This window comes from Perissodus microlepis, chromosome 8 (genome assembly GCF_051167445.1).
Source record: "Perissodus microlepis isolate ML-2025 ecotype Zambia chromosome 8, ASM5116744v1, whole genome shotgun sequence".
NCBI lineage: Eukaryota > Metazoa > Chordata > Actinopteri > Cichliformes > Cichlidae > Perissodus > Perissodus microlepis.
In genome coordinates this window covers 13,393,765-13,408,970 of record NC_140468.1, presented here as the reverse complement: position 1 = coordinate 13,408,970, position 15,206 = coordinate 13,393,765, and the positions used below count along the sequence as shown (strand labels likewise).

The following is a 15,206-nucleotide window of genomic DNA, read 5'->3' as shown; positions in this document are numbered from 1 at the left end:
TCCAAATGTATTTGTTCATCTTAATTTTGGTGCTTTTTTCCTGTATGCTGACATCACAAGTGGCTGTCCTGAGTTTCTAAATTTTTGCAGACTTTTACTTAAAGCATAAAAGTTATATTCAGACCTTTTAGAAAAAATACACTTTTTCACTTTCTTGTGAATAATTACATAAAAGTTCACCCCTTTTATTTGTCTACAGCAAAGATATTAAATCCACCTAAAGTTAGATCCAAAAAAGAAAAAAACATTTCCTGTTGTGCTTCACATGATTTCAGTGTGGCTGAAGTGCAGACTCTCACCTTTATTTCAAAGGGTTTTTACAAAAATTTAGCATTAACTTTTTATAAATAGTCCAACATTTTCAGAACCTTAAAAATAATCTTACAATTGCCCAGCAAGCAGCTTCATACTCAGGTGAGGCCTGTCCCCTTGTTATTTAGTAACAAATAAAACAAACACAATATCTGAAGTTGATTCAAAGTACTGAATTTGTATTTTATAGCTTTAAATAGTCATTTTTAATATAAGGCTCAAATTGATATCAGTGTAAATAAGGGAGGCCATCATCATCATTAGGCTGAAGAACCAAAATCAGAAAGACCACAGAAGACAGCAAAAATGCAAGAATGGAAATACAGAGGGTTTACAGCAAGGTGCAGAGCACTGGTCGGATTAGACTTATTCCAAAATTCTCTAAAAGAGCCCGCACAGTTGTGAAAATGATTATTTCGGTTATATAAAATCAAAATTAACTTGCACCTTGTAGAAACTTGCAGTGATGAGAAGAGAAAAGTCTTTGATGATGTCCAGGGGTTCTAGACTTCATGCAGTCATTAACTGCGGGGATTATCATTTAAATATTCAAAATAATCTTTATATTTAAATATTAGTTTGTGAGTTGATTCCTGAAAATGATTTCAGTTTTTTTTTGTTAACCTCGTTGAGCTAAAGCTTAAAGCTTGCACTTCAATCACATAGTGATTTCAAATCCACTGTGGTGGTGTACAGGCAACTTTTGGCAAGAAGGCAAATAAGCATATGTCCAGCACTGTCTACAACATCATAAAATATAATGTGCAAACTGTGACTAATGACTGTTTCTATAACAAATGCATGGTAAATGATAAACCTGAAGATGTAAATGGTCAAGGAGCCAAAGTTGCAGTATGTGATACATGTACGAGAGAAAAGCAGAATGGGTTCTTACCGTGTTAAAATTGGGGAAGAGGCTAAGCGGCGAGGAGCCGTTGACCCTGAGCGGCAAGAAGTGCTCCAGCTGGGCATGAGTCTGCTGCTGAAGGGATCGACCTGGCATGGGCAGGGAGCCCAAGAGAGGGTGGACTTGGTTCTGGGATAGTGCTCCTAAAGCAGGGATGATTAAATCAGAATAAATTCTGAAAAGACACATTTCTATTTCAGCCTTTTTCATTTTAGGCCCCCAAAGCTGCACATCGTTCTACACAAACTAGGATAAAGAGTGATTTTAGCACATATCTGAGACTGAGACGCTTATCCACAGTGAATGATTCACTCGGTAAAGCTTTAATGACTTTAGTAATAGTGGGGGACAAATGATGAAATGCTTTGTGTGGCCTTTTCCTGCTTTACAAGTCTATAGTTTATCCTGACAAATGTCTTTGCCCTTTAGTATCTGTGATTGTCTCGGTTCTTTGTCTGAACAAGCAAACAGCTCAGTCAACATACAGAGAAAAAGAATCGTAATGAGGTTTGATGTACATGTTCACCATTTTTCTATCTTATGCATACATTACTTTACATCTCACTGGAATTTCACCAGCACATTCTGCTTTAAAATCTCCTTCCACGTGACCTCTTGTCTCAACACACTTAACTGTAGTTGGCCTAAATGCTTTAAGACTGCACATTCTTTAAAGAGCAACATGGCAGTGACCTTTGTCTAGCCCCAGAGTAACATTAGTGTGTTCGCATTAAAAGCCACAGTTTCTTACATAAGCATGGTGATTACAGATCGTTTGTCGTGGCTGTGTATGGAAAGTCCGGAGGTTGTTCGGCTAAAAAGGTTGTGTGTAAAATATTAGAATGTAATATAAAACTGGCTTCAGAACTTTGTTACACAAACTTTACCCTGTGATGAAAATAAACCATCTTATTGACAAAGAGGTTTAAAAAAGGCAAAATTAAAAACACAATATTTTTATATATAGCGTAAGAAAAAAGGAGAGCTTTGCCTGTGTAGGACTGAAAATGATCAACCTGCACGACTGAGGATGGAGGATTAAGAGAAATGACTAATTATGGATTTAGAGAAGATAAAGTAAAATATAATGTACATTAGGCTTATCTCCAGCACATGATGATAACACATATTAAGCATTACTTTTTGAATGACAGAGAATCTGGAAGAAAGGAATTAAATAAATGGCAATTATATAAAATGTAATGTAAGTGACTGTTGTGACATAACGCCAAAACAAACTTCCTTAAAATGTCTTATTCATAAACACCTAAACATTTTCTCTAAATAGATGCAATCATAATGTTGGAGTTTAATGATGTTATATTTCAGTAAAAGCTTAGCAAACCAGAAGGCAATTTTCCTCAATTTTCTGCTTCTTTTAAGTCTAAATTTCACGATTTATCTCTGGGGATGAGGCGGTTTGAGAGTCCTTGAGCATTAGCATGCTTTTACTAATCTGGTCCTATTTAAGTATTTGAGAAGAGCAGAGAAACCAAAGAGGAGACTGGAAAGAGACGAGAAAAAACAAACTGGAGAATGATATGTGAAAAGAAATGATATGACCAATACTGCAGAAGGAAAGCTTTTAGTAGGCATGTAAAGAGAGTATAGGGAGTGATTTATTGTTCTGCACAGGTGCCCAAGTGTTTAATGAAGACGGCAGAAAATAAAGAAGCAGTGGACACCACAGCCTGTCTTATTTTATCCTTGCCTGCCACTGCAAAAGCCTCGGGGCACCTTCTTCTTACTGTGAAAATGTTAAAGTAAAGAAACCTGGCAGAATTTGTTTGGACATAATTAGATACTTTATAGGAAAGTAATGAAGGCTATAAACACGTGAAAGAGCAAAGTTCATGCTTGCACATACACCGCATGCTGCAGGGAGGTCTCATGAACCAATCCTTCAGGCCCAAGATGATACTATAATTCTAATAATGCACTGTACTTGTTCTGTGGTACTGTGGAAGCAGTAGTTTCTATGAAGACTGGACAGTAACAGAAGCATGATAAAATGGGCCAGCTAGTGCTGCACACAATAGGATCTGCAAATGTAAAAACATATTAAGACTTCATGGAAATCTTTTGTGCGCTGGATAATCGGTGCCTAGTTAGAGACCGCGCAATCTCAACTAAATCGTTCTCAGATCATGTCAATTTGGCAATCCCTGTTTTGCTCACCATACAGACTTTTTACCTTTTTCAGCCAAAGCCAGCTCAAACATGACTGTTCACTCAAACTCAGACTTCAAACAGATCACAGAAACCACAAAGTTTCCAGTCCCCAAAACAAACCAAACAAAACTATCAGAATATTTGTTTGCAAATTTCGATGGCTGCCGGGTGTTGCAACAATGCAACAATACTCCAATAATGACAATAATTCTTGCTTATGTTGGTGTATTATGTAGTGCAGGTACCACCTATCAAATTAAAAAGTCAGCTGCTCACAGTGACAATGTGAACACTGTCTTTGTTCATGATCTTAGCAGAGCATGAAATGATGTGCATATTTGTACCCATTTGACAAACTGCGTTCACACAGAAGGCAATCCAGTCATCACATGCTGCTTTGAAGGTGATGGTTGGCTGCTAGTGAAGAGTCGTATGGCTCATTGAATAACACTAATGTATTTACTGCCCCATCACATGTCAATCAATATTGTCCTTCATTCTCATTGGTAGTTGCTTCAATTGTTTGCCTTAAAGTTGAGAAAATCTCAACTTTTTCCCCCTCTTGAAGCATCAAACTGAAATTATTATCATAATAACAAATAAAATTAAAAATGGGGCAGCACCGTCGCCTTACAGCATAAATATCCTGGGTTTGAATCCACCATCTGGCCAGTTACTCTGACTTCCACAGTCCAAAGACACATGGTTAGATTAATTGATGATTAATCTGAAAATTGCCCACAGGTGTGAATGTGAAAGGTTTCTCTGTGTTAGCCCTGTGTTAGGCTGGCGACCTGTCTAGGGTGGACCCCGCCTGGATGAAGTTGAAATGAAAATGATAACCACATTGCTTAAAGACTAAATTCCCACATCTTATCAGCAGCTACTGAGGTACTCAGATGCTTATGCAATATCAAGCTGGACAGAAACACAACTAAACAAACTGAAACTGATAAACATAAAGAGAAGTGAACACAATAAACTCAGTAAAGATGCAGAGAATAGCAAGTCCTGGCTACCAAATGACTCCACGTGTTGAGAGAAATATAGAGGTGCAGCACAAATTAGCACTAAATTAACAATAAAAAAAAATAAAATCAACAATAAGCCAACCAACGAAGATGCTATTTGACAACGACCACCAACCACACCCTCTGTTTATTTGATGCTTTGCAGCCACTCCACTGCGCCAGGTATTTGTTTGAATTAGAATTTGAAATAAGGAGTGATTAGAGCTGATTGTCACTATTTATTTGATCCTGCGTTTTTAATGTGCTAATCTCCCTGAATATCATGCATGCATAAAACACACACTTTTGTTTTCTAATGGTAAATGGTAAATGGCCTGTATTTATATAGCGCTTTACTAGTCCCTAAGGACCCCAAAGCGCTTTACATGTCCAGTCATCCACCCATTCACACACTGGTGATGGCAAGCTACATTGTAGCCACAGCCACCCTGGGGCGCACTGACAGAGGCGAGGCTGCCGGACACTGGCGCCACCAGGCCCTCTGACCACCACCAGTAGGCAACGGGTGAAGTGTCTTGCCCAAGGACACAACGACCGAGACTGTCCAAGCCGGGGCTCGAACCGGCAACCTTCCGATTACAAGGCGAACGCCCAACTCTTGAGCCACGATCGCCCCAAATTCATTTACATGCTCCACCAGGACTGTTTGTGTCACTGGTGTCAATAAAGTGATTTGAACTGAATTAACACCGTATTGAGAGTGAATGACAAAGTAGCAACAAATGAGAGAGCGAAAGAAGAACAGTAACAGGCAATCACAGGCAGAGGACAGACCCCCCCCCCCCCCCCCACTCCAGTAGACTGATGTGCTTAATCTCCCTGTCAGTATGACTTTTGGGGACAACGATTCCCTCTCCTACACAAATCTGTAATTGATCTTATTAATCTCCTATGCATATATTCACAAAACACATCAGGGCGAGACGTTTAATTAACTGCGTTTGGTGCTGAACAAGCTAGAAACTGCCATGAGCTGTAAGAATCTGTACAACATCTGCCGACAAGAAGAACGTGCTTTTGACGGGACCTGTCTGTTTCAAAATTACCCATCTCATTTACCAGAGAGCATCTCAAAAGATTCACTCTGGCAGACTGGATAAAACAAACTAATGCCATGGTCACATTGTTTCATCCAGTCATAATGGGAATGTGTTAACCAGCATGGCTCTGTAAGCGTTAAGAAATAAAACGCCGTAACTTTAAAATTACAACCCTAAACTCGTGAACTCAATTACTGTGTAATTAGGTTGGGCAGAGAAGAATTTAGTTTATGAAACATTTCTAATAAACACAGTTAAAGCATCATTACCAGTGACTATGTTTACATTGGCACTAATATGCTATTAATATTCATATATCCCATACTTGATACAGAATAAGTCTTTTGATATCTAAACAGCATTTTTTTTAACCCTATCAGCTCTGTGTTTTACATAAACCAGGTAGCCTTGCTCGAGATCGACCCCAAAGCCTGCATTTCTGGTCTGAAGAACATACAACTTATTAACAGATTTTAAGATGTGCAGTTATTGCACTGATGACCTTGCTGCATAACTCAGTTCTGCTCACACAATGCAACAATCTGGAGCTTAACCTGAAAGAGACAAAGGAACTGGTTGTGAGGATGAGGTGGACCAGAACACCACTGACACCTATTTCCATTCATGGGGTCTGTGTGGAGACAGTAGAGGATTACAAATACCTCAGTGTTCACATGGGCAATAAACTGGACTTCATAAAAAAAACAGAAGCCCTGTACAAGCAGGGGCATAGGGGTCTCTTTCTGAGGCTGCCGAGATGCTTAATAATCTGCCAGCTCCTGAGGATCCGCAGGAGTCTCTGGTGGCCAGTATTTCTATGCTGTGGTGTGCTGGGGCAGCAGACACCAACAGACTTGACAAACTCAACAAAAGGCCAGTGACATACTGGGGGTGGAGCTTGCAGACAATATTGGAAAACCCTCCACAACATCTCCATGCTGTGCTGTGAGCACATTCAGCAGAAGACTCATGCCACCACGAAGCCACAGGATACCGTGTAGCTGTCAAACTCTAAAAGTCCTCCAGTCATGATTACAGACTGACACCTGAATTATTTTCATTTACATTATATTGTATGTTTTGCATATAAAATTGCTTAACTTTATACAGTTTTGGAGTTTTTATTTCAAAATATTACAGTTGATATTTTTCTGGGTTTCATATTTATACTAGTCTTTAAGTACTTAAAGAAGTCCAGAGGCTTTTCTTTGCAAGCTCCTTTGACTACGATGACCTGGATGACTGAGAACCTTCATATTTATACTACCGTTTTCTAACATTTATTTTTTTTTTTCTATCTGTCATATTTAAATTTGGAGGCTGTTATGTAGCAATTTCCCCTTGTGATTAACAAAATATTCAGATTCTGATTTTCAGGAATCTTTCTTTTCACCGTTTCTGTGTTCATACACCACTTTACTTTAAATCATTTGTTATTATTAAATTCTGGCTCCACAGTGTGTCCTTCATCCCGCCTCCCCCTCTTCACTTTCAACGGGTCATAGCAGATAGCCGCCCCCTCCCTGAACCTGTTTCTGCTGGAGCTCTCTTCCTGTTAAAAGGGAGTTTTTCCTTCCCACTGTCACCTAGTGGTTGCTCACTGGGGGTCGTCTGATTGTTGAGGTTTTCTCTCTATTACTGTTACAATATACTGTTACTGTTACAATATAAATCTTGAGATGACTGATTTGGTCCTATATAAATAAAACAAAATTAAATTTAATTGTTTGACAGAATGGAAGAGGGTGGTACTGTCTGCCTGGACAAACACCACAGGAAAGCTTTCAAAAGATTTTACATAAACCAAAAAATTTTGTCCATGCCAACACATGATTAAATTATTTTATCACACCTATGAGTAAGGGGAATATACTCTTAAACTTGATCATGGATATACTGAGTAAAATTGAATTCATTCAAATGAAAGCTGATCAGCAGCATGTATGCAGACAAGCTTTATGAGCTTCCCCTGTGTATTTTCCTCATGCTTTCGCAATTCTAGGCATAAAGAGGACCATAGAGGATTGGCATCTTATTGGCCAAGAGCATCGGGAACATGCAAGGCAGAAAACAAATGAGCCATCTTTGTGTTTACACATGAATGGAGTGAAATAAAGTGACGATATTGCTCTTCACAGCTTTTCGAGTGTTACTAGAACATTTCAGTCAAATTTGATAACTAACTTGCTTCATTTGCAACAACCAAAAAAACATTTTCCCTCATTTAAACCCTTTTCCTATCATTGTGGTTAGTTAAAATGCTTCTTGGGTGAGTGCATATCATCTAATGACAGCAGCAGTTGTTGCATCAAACAGCCCAGCATTGTTCTTGGGAGTCGGGCAGCATCTTGGTAGGCATTTCTCCTTTCCCCAAATTAAATCTTTAAATGAAGGGCCTCACTCCTGTAGCCCTGCGCACACATACACTGCAGCATGTGGAGAAATTCAAAGCTCAACACTGACACAAGTATTGTTCACTCCCTTCTTGATACTATAAATGTAAATCCATCTTTCAAAATGAACCAATCCCTGCTCGCTAATCAGCATTCACATTATTTTTCTATGCAGGACAGCTAAAAGTGTAGGTCACAGCAGCCAACCAACCCATACTGAGACAGGATAAAAGATTATGAGCTGAAGAAATTACAGCATGGTAAGAAAAAAAACGAGGAAAAGCTTAATCTCTATTATTTCCAAGATTAGTCTCTGGGTGACTCAATATCACAGCAATCACAGAGGGGGGGGGGGGGGGATGGCATCTTTTCATGAAGAGTGGAGGAAAAGGGGGGAGGGGGTGAGAGACTTCTATAGCGGCAAATCACAGTAAAAGCATCAGAGGAAAGGCTTCTCTTGCTCTTTTCATGGCAAACGCATTTCCTGGGATTATCTGTCTGAGCCAGACTCTCTGTGTTCACTCTGAACCAACATGGTGGAGTGCAGGCACGCTCTCATTCCTGACACCAAAAAAAACCATCCCTTCTCTGCGTGCCATTAATGGTTTGTGACATTAACGGCTGAATTAGGGCTGTTTCCTAATTTAGCAACATTTAATTCAAAAAGCACAGATTTCTTTGTTTTACCACTCTCAAACTACATTTAATGGATTATGGAGGCTTGTAGACTGTTTTCATCTGATCTGGTTAGGGAGACCAGAGTCATTGTTGTTAGCTGAATCTAAAGAGGTATGAAAACTGGAATAAACTGCTGAAAATTTGGTCCCTGTTAATAAACTTGAACTGTCCTGACGTCAACTTGCAGGTATGAGCTTAAAGTTATCTTCACCCCTTAAATTAATGGGGTCACGATGAATCAGATTGGCTTTCTTGGTGATCTTTATTATTTCTAAGTTGGATAAATGTAGTTTACAGTATGCAGCTGTGGTGTTTAAACAATTATCAAGTACTATGCATCTCAAAAATGTAAACATTTTAAAAGCTAAACAGAACAGTCATTTTTCTTAGCTCTGAAAACCTCACTCAATCCCTTCATTTATCTGAAAATTCAATTGGAGATATTTTTGAACTGAGCATTGCTGTGGTTTTCAGGAATTTGTTGTTGTTCTCATTTTTATTCTTATTATTGTAAGATCTCCTCCCTCCTATTTTCTTTGTGTTTCCTTTGTCCATTTTCCCCTTGGTGTTTGTGTCTCTGCTGGATCATTTTGTGTCTTCTTGTGGTAAACACTTTCTTTGTGTAGCTTTATTCTTTGTATGTCCTATCCTAGTAGTGGAATAGTCTTTTTTGTTTGAAGAGTAGGGCCAACTACCTAAGTCTATAGGAAAATTAACCCACTGCTCTTTTAATCTACGTTTGAATTTAAGATCTCAGTTGCTAGTTTTTACAAATTATAGAGTTATAGATTATTGAATAAAACACAATGTTATTTTTGTTAATTATGACCCCAATTAGAGCCAAAATGGAGGAAAACTGAGATTTAGAGTCTTGCTTCCTAGAATTCACTACCATATGAGAGTGCAGTCTCACTTAGTTTCTCAGATAGATCCATCTTTTGCTTTGCACTTCCAGTTTCCAAAACACCTACATTTTTGAAAACAAATTGTTGTTTTGTTTTTTTTTACTAGTTATGCATTTAGCTAGGGTCAGTGTCACTACAGGCAGCATGAAGTGACCTCTACAGGCTAAGCAACAGCACCCTGACTGCCATTAGGAATTGGTATGAAATTGTTGGGCCCATTGTCCAACCTTTCCCTGGTGCAGTGTGTCCCACGCTCACCTGACCTAAATCCACCTAAATCCACCTCTGGGACTTTATGTTTCGCTTTGTCCAACACCATCAGGTTGCATCTCAGGCATACATGCAAGCACGTGGGGGCCATACAAACTATTAAGTACCATTGTGAGTAGCCTTGCACATAATTTTTTTACTATGGTTTTTGGGGTGTCTTTGAATTCAGCCCGCTGTGGGATGATAATTTTTATTTCTGTTATCTTTTTGTTCCTAACACATCATCCATATTAACATAGTTGTGTCTGTAAACAGAAAAAAAAAAGATAATTTTTTTTAAAAAAGGTGAGCTTGAAATTTTATCTCATCTTTATTCTCTTAAAAAAAAATAAACAAGAAAAAAATGGCTACACATTTCTGACTCATATTCCGTGTTCAGGTCCACTTTCTGAACTGGGACAAGGAGTGAGTTTCTGCTGCACATCTGTCATTTGTCTGTTTTAAATTGATACATCTGTGTCTTTTGGCCTGATCTCTCCTTCAATTTACACATTTCCTCATTTTTTTCCAAATACCTGTTCCAGACATTGGTACCTCACCACATCATAAATCTGAATTACCAGAGTTAAATTTCACACTGTTTCACACTGTTGAGCAGGATGACAGGCTCACTACTTAATGTGCTTCAGTTAATAATTTTAAATAATATAAAATTTTATTATTTAGGACATTAAGCATTTTAAAACACTTTGTATATTGTTATGCAGAGTGTTTGACACCATAACTTGAGCATTTGCAAACATATTAAATTTAAATGAATGTACTTCAACACTTTTATGGTGACCACCATCTCCTGTGTAACACAAAATCTTTGAGCATAATTAACTATGTCACTATGGCCCCTTTTATACATATAATCAAACATTACAGTCACAGCTGTGCTTTATATTCTATATGGTGGGATCTTAAAATCACAGACATTTCCTATACTTAACATTAATCTTTAAGTTAACTCTGTCATTACATTAGTTTAATCAAAAAGGCAGGATTAGGAATGTGTAGCTAAAAAGGTTAAAAAAAAAAAAGTATCCTCTGTTGATAGGTTTGCTGTTAAGCCTGCAAAACATATTGTCAAATAATGAAAATTGAATGGTATGTTTTCCAGTCCATAATGGCACGAGGCACACAGCTTTTCTGAGTCATAAAACAGAAGTGGTTAGTGCACTGCGCTTTTGCAGTAATGATGATGCCATTCGTTGCTTACACAACGGGCAGAGAGCTCGGTATTTATGATGAGCTCTGGAGGATGAATTAGCATCCATTAGGACTGCCATTGACAGCTCCGTTAAGCTCTCGCCGCTGGAAACAAAAAGTGGAAAGTGAAGGCCTAATTTCCATGATGGCTTGAAATACTGCCCCCGCCATGCTCTGTGTGGTTTTTAAATAAATCATCTTTATTGTGACAAAGTACATTTAGGCCACAACTGGCAGCCAACAGGCAAGTTCTCCTGCTGGCTGTCAACGTCTATTTAAAGTCATACAGACGCAGCTGGCAGAGCCAGCGGCTTCATGTGAGTTTCTACCTGCAGGGCACCATCCAACCCAGATCAGGCTCCCCGTGGTAATCTGTCCTACTTTCAGCTAAACCACTGTGGGCCCATTTTCACCCCAGGGTCCATAAACTCTTATTGAATTTGTTCAAGGTGAAATTCGGGACTAGTGTCCTCTGGTCAAAGGAAAATCACAGGATACCGTTGTGGAAGCTTCAACAGCATGTAAAATCTGCATGTGGAAAAGAAAAAAGAAAAAGAAATCTCTCATGTCTCCATAACCTTTTTAACCTTTTTAATCCACGAAGCAGCAAACCAGCAAGCAAATTTCATCAGACAACTTAACAGAAGCTGATTCACATCCTGAGATTTTTTGCATCTTATTTGATTTAATGTTAATACTACAGCAACATATAACTAATCAGGGTCTCTGGTGAATTATGGGTAATATTTAGACTTTTACGGGTTTGATTTTTGGTGACAGATTATTTGAATTGCTATCTTTATGTCACAGACTTTGTTTAAACGATGTATTCTCCAAAATAACCACAAAAGATAAACAGGCACCAGGAGATAAAGCTAATCTACAGGGAAATTAACATGATTGCACTATCAGGGCTGCTCAGTGTGTTTTGTTTCCTTCACTGACCCTCTGCCCTTTACAATGCATTCTGCACATCATTATCAAATAAACTGCCACCATCTGCTTGAATTGAGATAAGCTTCCGTCCAATCAGACCAGCTGAACAGCAGTTAGCAAATGTGTAGCACATACTTATTGATATTTAAAGCCTGCGCGCAGCTTTATCCGCCTCAGGAACTTAGTAATTAGCAGCTTTCTATCTCGATGCTCCTCTCTGAGCTGCAGTAAATGTGGGTGTCTGCCTGATGGAGTGAGTCTGAAGGCTGGTGCCTTAGTGGCTTCAGAGAGGACAATCTAACGTCGAGAGATCTTCATCAATGTTGCATTAAAGACGGCAGCTGAATTTATTATAGATCTATTGTAATACTTTTTATGGTTTTGCTGTTTATTTTAATTAAAAGGAAATAGGTTTACAACAATGCTGCAAAGTTAACTGTCACAGAAAATGAGTCCCTGCAACTTAACATTCATTGTCCAGTCACAGCTTGATAACTGCAGCAGACAAGATTTGGCTTTCTTCAGTTGGCAATGTAAAGGTTGATGTATTTTCTTTAGCCTTCCCAAAACACAAAAACAAGAGAGCAAATCTGCTTACGTGAAAGCTAAAAACAAATGCTCAAAATACACATTTACAGTACTTCTGTAGTATTTTACCACTTTGCAAAAGATCCATATGTAATGCTACACATAAGAACAGCTGAAAAATGAGAGAATGTGAAAACTACCTGCCAAAATTTTTACAAAGCCACCATTTTATGATTTTTACTGAAATTTAATTAGCTCAGGTCCAGTGAATAAATGGACTGGTTCTTATATAGCACTTTTCTACTCTCTTTGAGCTCTCAAAGCACTTTTTACAACACGCCTCACTCACCCATTCATACAAGCACTTTTTCTATCCAACATTCACATCAGGGGGGAATCTATGATTCAGTATCGTGCCCATTGATACTTTGGCATAGAGACTAGAGGAACCAGGGATTGAATCGGCAACCTTCTGAACAGTAGATGACCTGCTCTACCTCCTGGGCTACAGCTCAGTAACACTAAATAACACACATGCACAGTGGCTGAGGTAAAAAATATAAACATGGGACGATGGGACGATCAAGAGCTGGCAGTTCGTCTTGTAATTGGAAAGTTGCTGGTTCGAGCCCCGGCTCCGACAGTCTCAGTTGTTGTGTCCTTGGGCAAGACACTTCACCCGTTGCCTACTGGTGGTGGTCAGAGGGCCCGGTGGCGCCAGTGTCCGGCAGCCTCGCCTCTGACAGTGCGCCCCAGGACAGCTGTGGCTACAATGTAGCTTGCTATCACCAGTGTGTGAATGGGTGGATGACTGAACATGTAAAGCGCTTTGGGGTCCATAGGGACTAAGTAAAGCGCTATACAAATACAGGCCATTTACCATAAACATTTTATAAAGTTCAGCTTAAGAAACTGGTCACCTGACAGCTTTCCTGCAGCAATCAAGCATAGTATTAGTCCATTGTCGTGGTCCATGAGATCAGTTGATACCCTTCTACACTTCCAGCAAACAAATCTCATTTGGGGTCCACTATTCATACTGCTTTGACTTGCAGAAATCTTTGCTACCAGTCTCTAATCCAGCCCCTCCTTTTATGTTGTACCCGACTTCATTAATAGGAGATCTATGAAGGGGAGTTGCGGCCTATCCCTATGGAGGTTGCATGGCTGCTTCAGCTCAACTTGATGCTTCAAAACAATGTGATGCTTTTTTTTCTCCACAACATTTCACTGCAGTTGACCTAATCATGCACAAATTGTACCAGTTTATTACATGAATTCAGATAGAGAGTATCTTAATTTGCAGTCAACCTTTTTTTGTGGGCAATGTCATGTCTCCTGGCAGCTGCATATTTTAGCAGGTTTTGCATTTCACTTCTTGATTTCCAAGGCACGTTGTCAGAACTGGAGACACAATATTTTCATTCCTGTCAGCATTTCAGCAAAATACCAAAACATTAATCCATTTTGCTGACAAAATGCCTGGAGTGTGTGTGTATGTGTGTTCACTTGCTACTGTGCGCTCATGTGTGCTGTATCTTTAAATGAAGTGTTTAAAAAAAACAATCATTTGACAGACAAACAGAAAATGTCTTCAGACAGCAACCAGACATGAGCAGTAGCCAGTGGGTGGTAGAAAAGGTTGTTCTAGTTTCACACCCAAGCAGTAGTTTAAAAATAATTAAAATATCTTTCCTTAGAGTTTATGTAGGTCTCAGACAAAGGCATAGCCACATAATACCAACTGCTGTGTTGAGGGCACGGAAGGTGTATTAATGCAAATGTCCTCAAGAGTCACGGACAACAGAGAAGAAAACAGAGTGCATTATTATTTAGCTTCAGAGTGCTGGATAACTCTGAGACCGACTGTCTGCATTTCTTGATTTGGCAGAATACCAGACTTTGCCAGTAAATGAAAACCAAACAGTTGTGATACAGTACCACTAATCAATTGTCCTCGTTGGAGCATGAATATCCACCACAAATTAAATTAAAAAAGGCCTTAAATTTTAAATATTGCATTCAGAATTTCATTAATATTTTCAAGCTACAACAAATATCAAATTATGCAAATCAGCAACAAAATTAGACCCATCGTTTGGTGAAGTAAATAACCCAATGTTCTGCTGGGGAAAAAAAAAATTAAATAAAAATATCGGGTGCATGTGAACATACCACCCACGTAAACATGAATGTACACCAATAGCACCAGCACACGGCCTGAGCAAAAACAGGAGTAGGAAACCAAAAGGCGACGGCAGCGGTCCCCAACCTTTTTTGCGCCACAGACCGGTTTAATGTCAAATAATATTTTCACTGACAGGCCTTTATGGTGTCGTGGATAAATGCAAAAAATAAAATGATACAACCAAGACAAAAACTGTGGTATTTTGTAAATATAATAATAAACGCAAATTCACTGTGTAATTGTTTAACTTTATTAGCAGCGTCCTCCTGAAATGCACCAACAACATTAAGAGTAACACCCTCCTCTCTGCCTCTTAATGCTCTCTGGTTGCTATGGTAACGCTTAAATATTTCTTTCAAAATAAGACACACAACTACAACACGGGAAAAGACCCAGGGAAACAGAGTTAACGATAAAAACCCTGAAAACCAAAAATTTCACACCTGAGCCTCAACTTTCGCAGCCCGGTACCAAACGACTCACAGAGCGGCATGGGTCCGTGGACCAGGGGTTGGGGACCACTATGGTTACGGCAGGGGGGCCTAAGTTTGAGTCCCACTGAGACCATTTCTGGTGTGTCCACCTTGCCCCTGCTCCTGGTGCGTGTCTACTCTCTATAACAGACTTGGAGCCACAGTAGCCCATTGGTTGT

The 15,206-nt window shown here is 39.1% G+C and overlaps 1 protein-coding gene across 2 annotated transcripts in view; it reads right to left on the bottom strand.

Annotated features, from left to right (window-relative positions):
• LOC146381565 (zinc finger protein 385B-like) overlaps positions 1-15,206 on the bottom strand; it is a 75,208-nt gene that overhangs the window by 11,169 nt on the left and 48,833 nt on the right. For both annotated transcript variants that reach the window (XM_084937631.1, XM_084937632.1), the window contains one exon: positions 1,208-1,362. In XM_084937631.1, coding sequence (XP_084793757.1) covers positions 1,208-1,362 — 155 coding nt within the window. The remainder of the gene's footprint in view (positions 1-1,207; positions 1,363-15,206) is intronic.